This window comes from Hermetia illucens, chromosome 4 (assembly GCF_905115235.1).
Source record: "Hermetia illucens chromosome 4, iHerIll2.2.curated.20191125, whole genome shotgun sequence".
In the NCBI taxonomy this organism is placed as follows: domain Eukaryota; kingdom Metazoa; phylum Arthropoda; class Insecta; order Diptera; family Stratiomyidae; genus Hermetia; species Hermetia illucens.
In genome coordinates this window covers 170,101,754-170,121,260 of record NC_051852.1, presented here as the reverse complement: position 1 = coordinate 170,121,260, position 19,507 = coordinate 170,101,754, and the positions used below count along the sequence as shown (strand labels likewise).

Below are 19,507 nucleotides of genomic sequence, written 5' to 3'. Positions count from 1 at the left end.
CTTTATATGGCAATCTGGTTAATGTCCAATTACAAAGATACGTAAGAGAACTTTTGTGGCACCATTGCGTTTTATAGATGCTTGAGGAAAGCAAAAAAAAACCACAAGTCATCAGCTAGAGCTGGCCGAAGAAAATCCGCAGGAAAAATGGAAACAGCAGAAAAAGGTTCGAATCATAATGACCGTAAATTAAGTGAATCGCCTTAACATGCTATTTCGAATTCCCGCTATCTGCATACTACCCGTACCCCGGCGAAATGCTTTGATGCTATGTAGTTGAAAATTTCGATGATACGATTAATTAGACTATCAGCGAGCATGCAAATTACTGAACCAGACCGGATAGTGCGATTTTCTTTCAGAATTGATCGTTTATAATTATCCGATTATGAATATAATGGGGGACTTAAGTACTCCTAATGGTTTACCCACTCGATATTCAGTGGTAATGATCGGTCGAGGGGAGGAGATGATTGAAAGTTATGAAATTACAATTTAGAGAATGCAAAGTGTTCAACAAAGTGATAAATTAGAAACATGATAGGCTTGCGGTTGTTTTACTTCGGCGCTGCTCCATTGCTAATGTAATATTTGCATTTGCTTGTGGTGCACACCTTCCATTTTTGCTTTACTTAGAAGATATGTGGTCGTTCGCACGTAAGGGTAACGCATTTATCAGTTCAAACAGTTCTGGATACATGAGCATCACAGTTTTCCTTATCAAGTAACTATGAAAGTCCCCTCAATAATCTAAGCTCCCATACAAGAAACTAAATCTGTTGAGAAAGCAAAACATTTAATTACACAGTTGAGGATGCTGGGAGTCCTGAGTCCGCACCCACTTGGTGACGAACCGAACCACATGGGGAGCAACTTACTCTCTCTTTTGTAGTTCACAGACTCCTCTTTTTTGAGTTAAGTCCAAGTTTTCAAAAAAGCAAAAAATTGACTGACGGTTTCGTCCAGAGCAGAGGCAATTCATCAGACGCTGCCTCACCTCTGCCTTGGGAGCAGCATGACCGAAAGTAACGATAGATGCTGCGGACTCAGGACTACCAGCATCCTCAACAAAAAAATATTATTTACTTCGGCCTGGTTTAGGTCTAGACTGAACTCAACAAGTCTGTAATGAAACCATCCGCCTCAGACCCCTAAACTACCAGGGCCTAATCACCCTCCCACCCCATGTCCTCGACCTCATTAAGCAGAAAGCCACCCTAAGACGCCAACTCCACCGCCATAGATACGCTCCCCAGTTTAACTTCCTTAAATCACGTATCTACTCCCTGTCACATCTCATCCAATCCCACATTCAGACGCTATACGCTGGCCACTACGCTGTGAAGCACGCGAATATCTCGCTCAATCGGCAAACGTGCAGCAAACTACGTGGTACTTGCCCTCGCCTCGCGAAACCGTGCGCAGCCAGCGTCCTCCCCCATAACACCTCCCCCAAAGCCCACGCCGACCTGATTGCCAAAAGCTTCCTGGCAGCCCATAGCACCACTCTACATCTGCCCGACCCACCCACGGAAACGGCGGTGCGTCAATACATCCACAACCTAACTACCACACCATCCATATACACCCATTTCCTAATCCCCCCACCCCAACAGACAGCACCAAACTGCCTACCAATACAAGCCGTCACACAACAGACAATAGAATCCATCATCCTTTCCCGAAACAACAAAAAGTCATCCGGCCCTGACCATACCCCTATCATCATCCTAAAAAAATGCACAAAATCCCTATGCCCATTCTTCGCCCAACTCTTCAACCAATGCTTGCTATCTGCATACTTTCCCTCTCCATTGAAAGAATTCCATATCGTTCCAATCCTAAAAAATGATCAGCCCTCAGCCTCCCCAAGCAGCTAGCGCCCCATCTCCCTCCTCAACGTGACATCGAAAATTTTCGAGCACATCATCCACGACATCATGCTCCAACACATCACCGACCACGACATTATCCCCCCCCCCTTCCAGTTTGCCAACAGGCGTGGCCACGGCACCTCACACGCCCTCCTAGTTCTCAAAACCGACATCCTAACCCAGTTAAACAACAACATCCCCACCACCGCTTGCCTCCTTGATATCCAAAAATCCTTAGACACAGTCTGGCACGAAGGCCTCACCTACAAACTCTCCCACACTTTCAAATTCCATCCGCAATTATGCAAACTCATCATCAACTACCTGTCCGACCGTCAAGCCCGAGTACGTATCCACGATACCCTCTCCGACCCATCCAATCCTCCAGCAGGCATCCCCCAAGGCCCAGTACTGTCAGCAACTCTATTTTCCCTTTACACCGCCGATATACCACTCCAACACCCCACCAACTCTCCCCTAACGGTCAAAACCGTGCAATACGCTGACGACTTGATTCTTTACACCTCGTCCCGAAACATACAATCCGCCCAAAACCGCATCAGTACCACAATCCTAACGCTCAACAAATTCCTCCAATCCTGGAAACTCCTCCTCAAACCCAGGAAATGTGAAGCCATCGTCTTCCGCGGTAGAGCCACCTTTACCCGCAAGATGCGAGCCGACACCCGCAACCTCAAGATCAAAATCGGAATATCCACCATTCCCTCAGTTCAATCCACTAAGTACCTGGGAATAACCATCAATACCCGCCTATCACCAGTGCCCCAGGTAAATTCCATCATCACAAAAACCCTAACAGGACTAAAAACCTTATGGCCCATCCTTAGGAAAGACTCCGCTATCTCCCCCAAAGTCAAACTCTACTGCTACAAGCAGCTGATCCGTCCCCTAATCACATACGGATTCGTCGCATGGTGCGACGTCTTTTCATCCCAAATGGAACGTCTACGAGTACGTGAAAGGAGGTTCTTCCGATTATATTTAAGTGGACGTTACTTTCGGTCCCGCTGCCCTGGACGAAACTGTCAGTCAATTTTTTGCTTTTTTCACAGTTGAATTATATATAGAATACGAAATTCGGTCGACTTCCTTTTTTGGTCTGTCTCTCTGACACATCCACTTTTCTCAGAAATGGTTACACCCACTGTTACGAAATTAGACAGAAAGATTAGAAATTTAAACCCCCACACATGAGGTGAATTACACTGGCTCCATTTTGAACTTAAGGGTGGGTCCCCATACACGCATAAAAGAAGTGCAGCATTTTTTCACGGAATATAGCCACGTCTCGATTAATACCTTTCCTAGGAGTTAGTTTTGGCACTGGTTGCAGAGGGGATGAGTATAGAGGTCCGGGAGGAGTCAATTACTTCAAGGACCTGTTCTCAGATACTACCCCACCGAAAAATCTGATAAAATTATGCTGGCCTATGTATATGATATCTAGGCTTCAAAATTCTCTGTTCAAATAAAGTTAATAATAGTATATTTTTATATTTTCAAAATTTACTAAGAACCCCCCTTAAGTTCATCCTAGATCTATAAAATTGCAATAATATAGATTTTAATAAGAAGCATCAATCAGAATGGTTTGGTGGAAATCCTACTATTTTTAACAAAGTCATAATAAGTCAAAGTTGTCTCTTTGCGTCATATTGCTACTTCTAGCGAGGGGCCGGCACGGTAATACCCTTTTGCCGCGCCATCAGAACAACAGCCTCTGGACGGATTCAATGACAACGACTTCAACAACGTAATATGGTCTACTCTTTTGGAACTTGGAACGTTCGCACTCTAAGCAGAATCGGAGCTCTGCGAAAACTTCTCAAAGAAGTTTCAGGATACACCATCAACATCCTGGCGATCCAAAAAATAGTTCGGATGCAAGGTTGACGACATACGTTCGTATTCACAAGCGAAAGAGAATCGGTAAGCAGTGAATTTGCAGTGGAATTTATCGTGGAAAACAAATTCAAAGAACGAGTCATTGACTTTAAAGCAACAAATGACCGACTATGTGCGATCCATGCCAAAACAAAATTTTTTAACGGCTAGGAAACTGCACGCACCGACGGAAGAAAAAGATGACACAGTCAAAGACCAGTTCTACAATACCCTGGAACGAGTTAATGATGCACTGCCTTCTAACGACATACAAATAGTGTTAAAAGATTTCAACGCCCAGGTTAGACGAGAGGACTCTCATCGAGGAACAACTGGAAGACACAGCCTCCATGAAGACACGAATGACAACGGGCAACGTCTTATTGATTTCGCTAACAGTAAGATCCTCCTGCTCATTCACAAAACGACATGGACATCGCCAGAATAGAATATAGCCATATTGGGAATCAAATGAAAGGACTCAATAAGTGTTTTTCGAAACTGATCCTATTTTTAATATTGAGTAAAACGTCGGGGAGTGAAGGCTCAAAGTGTATGCTCCGAAAACTGCAACAGGTCCCGTTTAGAAATTTACCAAAAAACCCCCCTTAATTTTATCCTAAACATGCATGGTAACATCATAAGGATTAATGTAGTACACGATTTTGGAAAATTTGAAAAAGGCCCAACTATTATTAACAAAATTACAGAAGCAACTTACTTCCTCTCTTCTGGTCCACTAACTCCTCTTTTCTGGGTTTGTCGTGGACGTCAGTCAACTTATTTGATAAACTTGGGTGTTAAACCCAGAAAAGAGGAGTTAATGGACTACACGGAGGAAGCAAGTTGCTTCCAAAGTGGTCCGGTCCGTCATCAAGTGGGTGCGAATTCAAAAATTGACTTCGGCCTGGTTCGCATAGGACAAAACACCTTTACACCCGCATGTGCATGTGAATAGAAGTTTCCGAATAGATTGCCTGTAATGAACACATAGTAGTGTGTTCTTATCGAAAAATGGGCTGCAACCAGCATTACGGATATAAGGTCACTACGTGGGGTCAATTGTGATTCCGACTGCATGTTAAGTAAGGACGAAGTTTCGATATCGACTAATGAAAACATATCATGCACAGCATAGCAGGTTCCTGAAATTCAACGTTGATAAATTTAGAGACAGGCGAATAACGTCGGCATACACTGCAGAGCTACTTCAATAGTACATCGCTAGTCAAATTCGATGTGGAAGAAACGTGGTCAAAGCTAACAGATGGAATAAAAAGATCCGCAGAAAAGACAATCGGCTTCCAAACCAAACACACCCGTAATGATTGGTTCGACGAGGTATGTCGTAATGCAATCAACAAAAAGAACGAAGCTGACTATAAATACAAAGAATGACCCACAAGGGGAAAACAAGAAACGTATGACGAACTTAGGTGAATAGCAAACCGGACATGCAGGAAAAAAAACAAAATATTATACAACAAGGACAGAATATCAAAACTTGACAACTGCATTAAAAATAAAAATGTACGAGGCGCATACTGCTCGGTGAAAGATTTCGTGCGAGACTATAGGCGGCAGACAAGTCTCTGTAAGGATGACCACGGAAATATCCTAGGTAACCCCGACGATATCAAGAAAATATGGATGGAATACTTTAAGAAGCGGCTTAATCCAGTGGAAGCGCCAGTGGGAACCGGGAAGTTATAAACAATACACCAGTCCAGCCTCCTTCTATTGAAGAGGTGAAAAGCAGCCCCCCGCGACCAAAAACTGAACAAGACCCCGGATTCGATGGTATTCCAGCTGAACCATTATAGAGGGGAAGAAATTGCCTGCATAATTCCTTCGATAAACTTATTGTAAAAAATTGGACAAATAAAAAATTACCGGACAACTGGCGAAAGAGCGTAATTTTTCCTATACACAAAAAAGGGGACAAACTTATCTCTGACAGCAGAGGCATTTCATTGTTGTGCACGTCCTACAGGATCCTGAAGAAAATCATCCAAGCTAGGTTAGGGTCATATAAAGACAAATTAATTGGTGAATACCAATGTGGCTTTCGAACAGAATGATCCACGATTGACTGAACTTTCATGGTCAAACAACTGCTGGAAAAGTGCTATCAGTTGAATATATTATAGATATGCATCAACTCTTCGTCGGCTTCCTTCAAGCGTATGCTAGCATCAAGCGAGAGGCATTATATTGTATCAAGAGCGGATTCTACCAAAGAAACTGGTATGAATGATCGAACTAAGGCTAAGACTGAATTCCATGTGAAGGTGCTTGGAGAGCTTACGCAATGCTTCAAAACAAACTGCGGATTAAAGCCTGGAGATGGACTCGACCCGATGCATTTTAGGAGTAGAGTTAGGTACCACGACGAATTAGATACAACCATGAGTTGTACAACAACCCACCAGCATCGTTGGTGGTAAAACTACGAAAATTGCAGTGGGCCGGTGACTAGAACGGATGGACGAAAAGCGAGTACCTAACAGGATATTTAAAGGCACACCCGAAGAACGCCGCTCAGTGGGAAAGCCGCGAAAACGGTGGGGGACCTAGTGGGCGAGGTCAGTAAAAAGCTGCTGAAATTCTCTAACTGGAGAACGCGATCGAAAGTTCAAGATGGCTGGAGGAAGTCTATCCTGGAGGGGAAGGACCGATTTGACTTGTGAAGCCATTGGAGAAGAAAAAATTCACATCTACATAATGTCGGACCGGACCAAATATAGAGCAACTAATCTCATTTTCCGGTTCATGGACCCCTCATTTTGGGCATAGCACCCAAGTACTGAAAAAAAGGAACGACGTCTAATGGTCTTGTTCAGGATATAGCGATGTCCATTTGTTTCATTTTCGGTCACGTTGCTCCCAGGGCAGGGTGAGGTAGCGTTTAATGTCTTTAAGTTTTGGTGTGAAACACCTATTCAGAAGAGGGCAGGGGAAAACACAAATGTGGGCGCTGTTACCAAGGAGTGGCAAATCATTTGCTGAACCATCCTCATATAAACCACTTGTTTAGTGCGTAATATGAGAAATCTGCTAGAGGACTTTTTATGCTAGAGGTTGCTTTCAGCAGCAGGCATTTCTACGTTTCGAATTATATCCATTTCGCACAATTGTCGTGTTTTTGCGATAATATAAAAGAGCCTTTTCCACCTGTTGCCACTTTTGGTCACGCTGCTCCCAGGGCAGAGGTGAGGCAGCGCCTGAAGGGTTGCCTTTGCCCGGGACGAAACCGTTAGTGCTTGTTTTTTGAGTGTGTTTTCTGTGAAAATCGAAATTTTTTTTTAACAACTGCAAACAGTTTTTATTTTGATTATTTTCAGCTGCATTGAGGTTGATATTTTTAGCGATGTGAAATTAGAAGCCATTTGGTTTCAGATAAAAATTGGAGTCGCTACACGTTCCGCAATTGGAGAATTACAACCTTGAACGGAATATTGTCAAGTAATTCTTCTATTTTTGGCTTAAACTTTTCAAACAAATTTTCAAAAGTTGTTCGGAATGTGACTAATATAATACCCAAATTTGATCGAACTCCGAATAATTCTTTTTACTGAAAAAAATCTCAAAATAGTATGTGGAAAAGGCCTCCTAATGTGGTTTCCCCCCTTAAGCCCCAACTCAGTGTAAAGAAATTAATAATTGATATTCTGCTCTCAACTAGATTTTCCAGGAAATAAATGTAGTCATTCTTCATACCGTTTTCAAAGAATTCACTTGAAACCTGAAAAGTTTTATGTAAACCAAAGTGCTGGGATCCGAAAGGACCAGTTAATTCAATGATCCGTTCTCAGAAACTATCCAACACATCTATATGAAAAGATATGGTGGTCCATGCACATGCTGTCTAGGTCTCAAAATACTCTCCAGCGCGATATCGGTTTAAATAAAGTTAATGATAATATATTAACAAGTTTATTAAAAGTAAAGTTTTTAAAAATTGCCTTGGTACCCCCTTAAGTTTATCCTAGAATCATCAACTTTTGCAGTAATATAGGCTATGAGTAGTTGGGCATCAGTGGCTAGTTACCGAGGTGGTACGCCGTTTCGATGCTACAAACTCATTAGACCGTGACTGCTGTTGTGAGAGCAGGGCTCAGATCTCCAGAGCCCGCCCATAGCATACACGAGGGAACACAGCTCTCCCACCCTGCAGCTAGAAATGTCTCTAAGTTCCCCAAATAATGGTTTAACCAGTGTCCGTAACCTGACTCTAGCTAGAGCTGGGCAATCGCAAAAGAAGTGCCTAAGAGTTTAGGGTCATAAGCGGGTCAAATCCTCCTTGACTTGGCACAGGTAGTAAGCCTTCGCCATCTAAGGCCGGCGACTGCTAAGTAGTACAAATTAATTCCGCCCTTGACAGTCGCCAACGAGACACCGACTGTACCCGCCGAAGGACCACCAAGAGCAGTCCGCTCACTCCCCTCTATGTTCCTATATCCGGGAACCCAGAGGAGGGTGACCTTGAAGGTGCCGTCCAAACTGTTCAGCGTATTTTTGCACTGCCCCACCAGGGTGGGAGAGAATAGGTCTTTCACTTTCTGCAATACGAAATTAATTTTAAAAGCAGTTTTTTTGTACTTACCTCCATAACAAACCATAATTGATCGTCTTCTGGTATATTTCCTCTGAGCAGATAAATACCAAGGAATTCCGGTAAGTTAGGATGTTTGGAGAGATCACGAAGAACCAGGTATTCTTCTTCGATTTCTTCAATGTTGTCGACTATATTCTCCAGGATTTTTATTGCGACTAACTGATCTGTTTTCTTCACCCTTGCGCTGTAGACTTCTCCATAAGTTCCCTCACCAATGATATCTATCAGATCGAAGCGATCCTTAGGTGAGGGTAGGCGAAGGAAATCAATGTGCTGAGATAGAGCTGAGTAGGCCGACATTTTCTGAAATATAAAAACCGATTGTTATTGTAGATAAGAGATTGTAAGGAAGGAATACGGAAGGGAATAATTGATTTATTTCGATAGACGTTCAGAATTACGTAGGTACAAATATTTCATTTGCGTGGAATTATAGTGAAAGATATTTGACACGCTATCTACTATAGTGATATGCAAATCAACCCTGTTATGACTGAAAGGGAATTCTGACGTATAATTAACGTATATCAGACTATATCTATTATAAGCGTTCATCCACTTGATAAAGCCAAATTCATACACGCATTAACAACAATTAACAAACAAACAAACTCTGCAACACCTAATTTTTGTGTACGTCAATTCGTCATAATTACAGCGCTGAATCGTCCGATTCCATTCATAACGACTTGTAACGTGATATCTACATAATTTAGTAAATTGCTGTTGGCGTTGGACTATTCCTCCTATTTCTTGTTGTGGATGCACATGCACATATAGCTCCATTAGTCCAGTGGATGATACTCGCCATATAATAATTTTCAGCACCGCAGAAAAAGAAAGATGCAAAGAAACAAACAAACAAACAATTCGAGGCGAAAACATTTGCGAAGTTATGCTTTCCACGCTAATTAAATGTATCTTTTCTTGCGTAGCTCGTGGTTGTTAGTTCTGCTGATTAAGGGTTTTTTTTGTAGGAAAAGTATGTTGAACACAATCATTCTTTGAAAGATGAACCTTGAATTTATTCGTTAATTGACTGAGTTACTCTTCCGAATGATTACCTTTTAGAGCAGCGTTAATTATCGTGGGAAAGCCTGGGTGCGGATACCCATGGATGCATCGTACTTTAGAAATCATTGTTGATTTAGTACAGGGTTCGGTTGAGGATGAATTGGCAAAAAATAATGTAACATCGGTCATTGGAAGTAGCACAATTGAAGTCAGGAAAAGCGCAAGAACTAACCCGACTGGATACCTTAATTTTGTTGGTGTTCATTTTGAGTCCGGCCTTCTATACTTTCTTCTCTGAACGTAGTCATTTTCCTTCTTCATTTATACTTTGGCCACCACTTACCAGTACCAGTACCAGTACTTCTTGAAGTGCCAAGCTTTCGGTTTCCGATCTCCGAATTTCCACGTGGTGGCACAATTCACATTGACTTGCTGTTCGTGATGCAGAAGGTGAATGCTCCGAGGCCTTGGGTGATCAGACCCGAGTCTGCACGGGGACTCATCGGAAATAGCTTCGACTACGAAGCCTTACCAGAAGTTGTCTGGTACCATGGGAACCGGGATAGCCCCCTGAGTTCGTATGTCTCAGGAGAATTCTTGGGGCATGTAGCCTTGGCTCGATAACTTAGAGTTAACTGGAGTTACGTCTACATGGCAAACAGAGCCTTTCGAATCTCAAGCGTGGGGTTGCGCTGTAAACCTCGGGTGCTGTACGCCTTAGTTTGGTAGAGATTTGAGTAGGCCTCGCCTCCACTAAGATGAATGCTGAGCCATGTACTCAGTAAAAACTGGTACCGTTAAGCTTGTCACAATGAGGCTCTGGTAATGGCCAGAAAGTCAATCCGCGTCTTAGGGTCCGCGTGGGGCTAGGCTGACACGGCGGAAACTCAAGTTAAACCATCAGGACGTAACTGCATCTATCAGCTTCACATTCGACTGTCCTAAAAATTACACTTGCCCCCGAATGTTTCGAGCTCGGCTATTCATGATTTCATGGTCATGATATGTGATCCCTGATTTTCTCTATGGTTTGCTGGTCGTTTCTCAAAACGTGGATTACTTTACGAGTCTTCCTGAGATTTTTGGATGAAAACTTTAACCTTTTCGTGTAATTCTGTTCCAATTTCGACAAACTAAGTAACCTGATTTTGCCCAATAATTTTCCTGATGTCTGGATCTTTCCCACGACGAATCTTATCATATCATCAATTCGTATCAATCCTTGGAAATAGTGATGTTCAGTAGTGGTAGTGTCCAATTTCCTTCTTTCACCTGGCCGATGCTCCGCAATAGTCCAATATATATGATAACAACAAATATTCGAAGCTTGTTAAGAGTCATTTTATGCCAGATAAAATTCGAAATGAGTTGTCAAAAATGTCGTCGCTGCTTCGACAAACCATGAACGGATATGTGGTTGCCATTTACGTCTGAGTGGCGCGTAACATATTAACAAGCCATCATTTTTCATCAAATGTGTTTCAGTTTCCTTCTGGACTTCCCGAGAAGCTTGCACTGCATCTACCCTGTTCTGCACCATGCGTTCTGGGGCGGCCGAATCGTCGGTCATCTTAAGATAGTGGATTCAACTGCATGGCGTGTGACCTATCCACTGCTACTTCTATATTCTGACCAATATGTCTACAGATAACACAGGCACCGCCCTATTTAGAACAGAAAGTTATTGCCAGGACCCCATAGTACCATGTGTTTACTCCATCAGGGAAGGTTTGCGGCTTTCTACTGAAGAAGAATTGGTTTATATCCTCAAGACCAATGTTTTATTGATTCAGGAGCATGGAGACGGCACTCTACATTGGTATGCCAGGAAAATCAGCTCCGAAACCGCAATCACGGCGCTTCAGGCATGAACGGTTTTGTTGATTTTTATAGAAGAATATTTGGATACAAGATGATTTCATTTACCTCATAAAGCTCATAAAGTGCATCCATTGAATATATCCAATATTCAATTTGAGGTGATCCTGACATAAGATCCTATCAAGTAGTGATTTGACGCGCAAGAAACAAACTTTGCCTTACTATAACTTCGTTAATATTGCAAGGATTTTCACCAAACTTTCCAGCGTGGTGCTTGAAATTAAATGTAATATTATTTCAGAATTTTACAAATCTAGGATGAACTTAAGGAGATTCTCAGTAAATTTTCAAAATATAATAATATTCTATAATTAGCTTTAATCGAGCAAATATTGTAAAGCAGGACACTTTGAGGCCTGGATACAGTGTGCATGGAACGCCATAATTTTTTTTCAGATTTTTTGGTTGGTTAGTTTCCGAGAATGGATCGTTGAAGTAATTGATCCCTTTCGGACCACCGCGCTCCTCCCCGTTGCGACCCGTGTCAAAACGTGACAAAGTAATAATCGAGACCTTTCATTTGATAGAAAAAATTCTGCCCTTCTCCTTTATGCGTATGGGGACTGTCTCACCTCTAAGTTCAACGTGCAGTAATATTATTCAATGTACGCGTTGGGGGGTTTATAGTTTTGACCTTCACACCAAATTTCTTGTAAATCGGTTTAAGTTTCTAAGAAAAGTGCGTGTGAGAGGCAGACAGATAGACAGGCGCGTCCTTTCGTGCGGATAAGGGAATGCTCGGTGGATGCGTATGAATATGCATTCTAAGGTCTGCATGCATGGGCATGTTTATGCGCAGGTCGAGTAGGTGGGAGAAACACACCTACCCGTGGATAAAAATGACTATGAGAAGATTATCCAGAATAATAAACCAATATGAATGAAAAGAAGGTGCATAAACTTACGATGCAGGGGCTTGGAACCCAGCACCGGCGGTTTTGGGAGTAGGCAAGCAGGCTCCCGGTCGTCGATATCCCTCGACTGCAGTGCCTCGGACACCTTGGCCGCCGTGGCATCTAATACTACAAGCAGCTTAGCCAAGGAGGTGTTTAAACCGAGCAGCTATGTGTAGAACACCTATAGCAAACGCGCAGAAATATATGGCCAAGGGAAAACGTTGGTCGTTAAAAGACGCCGTGACATCAACCGCATCCGGGCATAAAGAGTTAGGGGAGGCTCATCAGTATCGAGAGCCAGATGTGATTAGGAGAAGCTCAACGATCATCAGATCTTCCTCAATATACAAGGCGAAAAAGGACATGGGCCACAGGAATCTCTTTGACGCCAGAAAACATGAGGAAAGAAGAATGGAGGCTTTGGAATAGAAATCTCACTTGAAAGAATCATCCTTCATTTTGCTTTGAGCAAAAAATGTTGAGTTGTCGCACCAAACTATCGAACATATGGTGAGAGCCATCAGGGATCTATGTAACAAATTCCGGGAAGATGAGAAAGATTTGAACAAGAGCTCTAAAATTACTCCTTCGAGGGTGACGCAGTCGACGCAGGTGTCACCCAACCGTATACTCGCGGATGAGCAGAGGAAAAATACGGTTCGAGAAAAGGAAGATGAACATCCAGGACATCAGCGGGTTCTCAAGAAACAAAAAGGCATATCACCCGTTTTGAAGAAGGGACATAAAACCTCAATAGGCGAGAAAATAGTGCTTAAAACACCAAGGGAGCCGATGTCTCGAAAGGTACACGTGAATGAAGATCCGCCCCGAGGCAATGATGGCACATTCAAGCACGGGCAATATGTCCTATGCAGACATACTAAGAAGGATGAAAGCTGACCCTGATCTCAAAGACCTGGGGGGGGGGGGGGGGGGGGGGTTATAAGCAGTATCCGGAGGAACCAAAAGAAAGATCTCATACTGGAACTGAAAAGGTCCGAAGAGAGCAAAGCCGAATGCTTCCGCAGCCAAGTCAAAAATTTACTTGAGCCAAGTGCTGCGGTGTGTGCTCAAAAGCATGAGATCGTTATACAGTTCAAGGACCTAGATGAGGTCACTTCTAAGATGCAAATCTGCACGATTTGCTTTTCGGAAACGAGGGCCTGCTTTAAACGTAAATTTAATCTTTGTTAGTCCCACATTGATGCAAAAGCACTGCATGAGCAGACCTTCATGTAAGTGTGGCTAGACAAACCTACTAAGGGTGTCGGGCCCACGGAAAAGCTCTCCATATCACACAATGGGCCTCTAAAGCATGAGAGATCAGCCTACCATCGTGCCAGATGAATGGTCCAGATGGCGGTAGGTAGGATCGATCAGATGCAAAAGAAGCATTCATACCAGGAAGCGCACGAAAATCTCAGGCTGTCCATCCAGAGGAGCAAAACGGAACGCTTTGAGAAGTTCTGCTCAGAGGCGGATGTAGACCCGTGGGGGAGCGTTTATAGAGTTATGATGGAACAATTCAGAGGCCGGTCATCTCCGCAAATCACCTAGCCTACTTTGTTGTTGAAAATCATCCAAGGGTTCCTCTCCAAGCAAGATCTCTGAATGTGACAGCAATTTCGGCAGTATCCACTAACGAACTCCAGGCCTGGACAGAATACCAAATAGGGCCATTAAACTTGCCGTGAAGTCTAGATCAGATATGTTCGCCTATTTTTTCGAAACGTGGAGGCAGGAGGGGATATTCCCTACAGCAGGGAAGCAGAAGAAGTTTGTACTGTTGCCTGAGTGAGTAATCTGTAATAGATTGGTCCCGGTCGTCGACAGCCGAGGAGGACTTTCAGGTCGACAGTATGTCTGCGGAAGTCCCGCAGGGCTCCGTACTGAACCCACCATCGTGAAACATCATGTTCTTAATCTTCCGATTCCAGAGGAGGCCATGGTAATGGGCTAAGTCGACGATATCGCACTGGTTGTGGTTCCGGTTACAAAGCATTTCGAAGATGCTGAGTTGTACTGGCGCAAAGCAATTAGTGCCGTTAAGGTTTGGTTGGCCAGTGCTGAGCTGGCACTCGCAGAGGAAACGATGGAAGTGGTCCTCGAAGCCATCAAATACTTGGAAGTAATCAAATCGACCATCATATACTTGGGAGTGACACTAGGTACAATACTCAGCTTTAAGCAGTAGATGAAGTTTACTTGTGAAAAAGCAACCGCCGCCAGTATGACTTCGGCAAGAATAATGCCGAATGTAAGAGGTCCGCGGCATCCTTACTGGCTGCTTGTAACCAGAGTGGTGAGTTCCATCTTGCTGTACGCAGTCCCAGTTTGGGGATCAGTGTTGTATATCTTGTCTAGAGCACATAATTTTAGTATGGTCTACAGCTTCGTTATCTCAGGAATTTCGATCGATTGACATCGGAGATGATGAACAGCAACAAAGCATAGCATCGCTATTCTACATATTTTTTTTTTTTTTTTTTGGGAGTAGGGTAGGTGAATGCGTTTATGGGCAGAGTGTTGGACTCCCGCAACAGCACGCTGGCGGACTACCAACTAAACACCTCCCTGTCATCAGAGAACTAGCCTGGAACCGTTTGACACATTACTTCGGGCTAGCCCTCCCGTTCTCCCGGCTTTGGGAGCCTTCAAGTCAGGGAATTCCTTTCACCAACGAGAGGGGAGGGGAGGAAGGGAGTTGTTGTTAGTTCAGGGCACCCCTTACCGTCCGATCCCTCTGCCGGTCGAGTTCAATCTTCTTCGTAGTAAGAAGAGCCCGAACATAATGCGCAATACGATTCCAGCTGCTCTGACAATGTTGTCTGGAGAGAGCTTCCCTGTGTCTGCATAAAGCTACTGGCGGAGGCCGTCCCACCTCTCGCAAGAGAAAAAGGTATGTTCAGCGTCATCCGCCACTCTATTACAGAACACACAATCAGGAGATCGCGCCTTCCCAATCCTGTGCAGGTAAGACTGAAAACCTCCATGCCCACTTAGAAGTTGGGTAAAGAAGTAATCAATCTCACCGTGCTTTCTGTTCAACCACCGCCGCCGACATTCGCCATTAACCGACTCAAGGCCGCGACTCCTGCTGCAGCCCTGTTCGCGGTTGCTTTGATTTGCTCGAAGAAGCTCATCTTCGAGTCGAGCATTAAACCAAGGTATTTAATCGCTGGTTTTGACTCTATAGTCAACTCGCCGATCGATATGGGACGCAAGGTCGGGATTTTCCTTCTGGTCAGGATGACTACTTCGGTTTTTTCCAGTGCAAGGTTGAAACCGTGAGCAGTCATCCATCCGCTTACCCGTCGCATCAATATGCCAAGTCTGTTTTGCGCCTGTTCAACAGTGCGTCCGGCAACAAGTCCCGCAACGTCGTCTGCATAACCGACCAGGCGCGACTCTTCGGGCATATCGAGTCTCAACAGACTATCATAGGAAGCGTTCCAGAGGTCCGGCCCTAGGATAGATCCCTGTGCTACTCCCGACGTGATTTCTATCCTCCTCTGGTCCTCTAGCGTCTCATAGAGCAGGGAGCGGTCTTTCAGATAATCCCTCAATATCCGCAAGTGATAGCTTGGCACGTGAAAGGAGCTCTCTAGTGTGCCCAGCATATCTGTCCTTCTTACGGAATTGAAGGCATTTCTGACATCAAGCGTTATGAGGAGCACTATCCGTCGAGATCGGCGGCTGTGTGCCCCGGCTCGATTAATCGACCTCCATAACAGCATCCACTGTATATTTCCCTGTTCTAAACCCGAACTGCCTTGCGGATAAGTCCCCGGCAGCACGGATCGCTTAAGCGAGTCTACCCCTGATGAGCTTCTCGAGCACTTTTCCGGCCGTGTCAAGCATACACAGCGGTCGGTATGCAGACGGGAGCTCCGGGTTTCCTTTACCCTTACTGATCAACGCGAGTCTGGCCACTTTCCAGCGACAAGGAAAAATGCCCTCCTTCAAGCACGCGTTGAACGCTTCGAGCAGCAATTCTGGCCGTTGGCGGAACACCAGTTTGTAAACTTCCGCCGGGATGCCATCAGGACCTGGCGCCTTCCTGTTTTTCATAGTGAGAACCGCTTCTTCGAGTTCTCCCATTGTGAAAAGGGGGCAATCCACGACGCTTTCCGCGCTATTTACATCAACCCGTAAAGGGTGTCTGGGGAACAATGCCCGCACAATGCGGTCCATCTGGTCGGTGCTCAATATGCAGGGCTTCCGCAGAGTCCCGATTTTCCGAGTGACAAGCTTATAGCCAAGTCCCCACGGGCCCTCATTCACCTCATTAACAAAATTCTGCCAGCCGCGAGCTTTGCTTTTATTTATAGCGCTGCGGAGTCTCCTTTTTGCTGACCTATATTTTGCCTTTATGGCACATGCCTCCTCGTTGGCGTACAAACGTTGTGCCAAAGGGCGGAGCTTATGACACTCCTTCCGTAGGTCGGCAATTTCTGCCGTCCACCAGTACATAGAAGGCTTGTCGCGCCTGGAGCCTCTCCGGGGCATGGAAGCCTCACACGCCGTCGTTATCAGATTCATCACTGAATTTACGTCGGTGTCAGCTGCGACACTACCACCTCCCGGAGTGCCCCCCAGCGCGGCCCCACCCGCTCCAAGAGCTTCGACGAATTTTCCAATGTTCACCCTCGCGACATTCCACACGCAGGGGAAACGTCGTGTTGGTGCTCGCCGGCAAGTAGCGTCAAACACCCTGAACGCAATGTACTGATGATCACTTGCCGAGAAGTCTTCTAGGACTCGTCACCAGTCCATCGATGATGCCAGAGATTCCGACGCAAAAGTGATGTCAGGAATGCTCCCTTCACAACCTGGGCGTCGAAACGTTGGCGTGGATCCGGTGTTTAAAACTACGAGCCCGGTTCTCGCCGCTATTGTATTTAAAAACCTCCTGTGGAGGTGAGAAATAGAAACTAACCTTAATCTTCTTTTTCTTCAGCCTTTGTCCCGTTTACAAGCGGGGTCGGCTCGTCGTGATCAGCTTCGCCATTTGGCTCTATTGAATGCCTGATCTGGGTGCAATCTTGAGGCTTTCAAATCCCCATCTAGCGTATCAAGCCACCGTTGTTTAGGTCTGCCTTTTGGTCGTTTACCATCGACTTCGATGTTCAGACCAATCTTGGCCTTTTTAGTAAGCAAAGCCCAGCCCCCTAGATTCCGAGGAAATGTTGACCTCGGAGCCACTTCTAGAAACCTAAACATCTCCTTTCAGTCATCCACTGAAGAATTCCAGAGCACATTGAATTAACTGCACATTTACAATTGAATCCTATTTTTTAAAGTTCATTATCTTTCCTAAATAGAAAATTCTAAAAGCGGAGCTCAAGGAATTAGAAGAAATTAACACCAATCATGTCTCACCAACCATTTATGGGACGACAATAGAACGAACCGACTACACGTCAGCGACCGCTGCACATTTTAGGAGTCATTCTTTCTTTAGATGGCTTCCGAATTGCTGCTACGATTACTGGTCAGTAAACCCATAAGAAATGCAATTAGGAAATTCAATAGGTCGGCCTTTTCCATATTTTTTTTTCCACAAGCTTACGTGTATCTAATTGTAAGTACGCACTTGATGAATTGAATTATGGCGCAGGGAAATGTACTCCTAGTTATGTGGGGAAATTCACTTGAATTTAATAAAAATCTCGTAGATACAAGATACAAAACAGTATGCAGGTTGTAAAGAGGCAATAAAGCCAGATTGACGAATAAAATCGAGAGGTCTGGAAAAGCAATGGTCTTTAGAATGGTTGGGAAAGATACTTCTAAAGACATAAGAATAATTGGAGATTCCGCGTTTAAGGCTGTAAAAGGTTTATGCTTTGTTAATTCATTATCATTTTTATTTCCATTGAGGCTCGTTAACAATTACCAAGCGGAGCTTCCGCAAAACACCGTAAAAAACTCTTAAATAAAATTTTCTACATTTGCATTCCCAACTAAAATAACCGAAATATGTTCTAATTTGTAAGGAAAGATGTAATTAGATTATAAAATTTTACCTGAAAAGTTGAAAATTCGAGTGTATAGCTAAGTAAATGCTGTTACACCTATTTCCCCCTTACGGAGATCTTTTAATGACACATTTCGTAGATCACAACCTCATATGAACTTTATATAACTTTATATTAATTCACACAAACCACTTATACCGCACAAATGACAATCTTCAGAATATATTCTTATTATTTTCCTGAATACTACATAAAATATTTTTTAAAGTCCACAACCAGCGATAGGAAAGGACCAAAGAAAAACCACTTCTAGTCCTTCCTCTGGCAAAACAGTGTTATCAACATTTCTGGCCACTAAATGCTCCACTCCACAGTGCAAACGATATTTCACATAATTTCGATGGAGAATCGTCCGAACCATTGGAAACTCACTTTGGAAATACGTTTTGTGCTGGCCTTAGGGCCGACCGGAGGGTTTGCAAGAGGCCAATTGGAGTAATTGGATTATGACCCAGTCGAAGCGTTCTTGATGTCATTGTTGATGCACGTATTGTTGTCGGCCCTATTGTTGTTACTACTAATGTTCTTCGGCGGCACTACGTGTCAGCCAACAATGTCTGAGTTATCACGTTTTTAGTTTTTACATTTTATAAAGAAATCGAGGAAAATAGGTGCATGACTATGAATGGATTAGATTGAAGTGCCCAGTGTGAAATGATGAACTCATGGGAATATATCGATGAAAACTTGAAACCTCGCTTCATAGCAGATAAGACCACATCCAGAATTTCCCTGACATCTCACGTAAAAACTTTAACGAACACAGGGAACTGTACACCACACAGTTGTGGAAATCTTCAAAAGACTCTGGCCTGGGCACGCCAGAGTGTGCCCACTAAAACCACCCCCGACTCCCCCCCCCTACCCCGTGGAACCACCTTTAGGTATTACATCACGGGGCGGAGTTAGCTTACTTTAGCTAGGTCTCCTTTCGTCTACCCGCGTGGTTCGCAACCGCGTCTTCCTCACTTCTTCTGCTTTTCGCAGTTTATCTTGGATTACAGCGATCATGGATCATCAGGCTACCATTCTCCGGACAAAATTTTCCGGTGATAGCACTTCACCTAGGATTTCCTCTAGGTTCCTCCTTTCTTCCACGAACCTAGGACACTGAAAGAAAACGTGCGCCGGGTCCTCTAGGACCCCGCAGTTGGGACAATTAGGCGAGGTATCCAATTTAAACCTGTACAGGTATTGACGGTATCCTCCATGGCCGGTGAGAAACTGAGTGAGATTATAATTGATCTCTCCATGCTTTCTCTCCAGCCACTCCCCGAT

General features: G+C 44.1%; 1 protein-coding gene across 1 annotated transcript in view; it reads right to left on the bottom strand.

Moving 5' to 3' along the window:
* LOC119654331 (myosin-IIIb-like) overlaps nucleotides 1–19,507 on the bottom strand; it is a 201,677-nt gene that overhangs the window by 26,632 nt on the left and 155,538 nt on the right. The window contains exon 3 of the mRNA XM_038059662.1: nucleotides 8,386–8,700. Coding sequence (XP_037915590.1) covers nucleotides 8,386–8,700 — 315 coding nt within the window. The remainder of the gene's footprint in view (nucleotides 1–8,385; nucleotides 8,701–19,507) is intronic.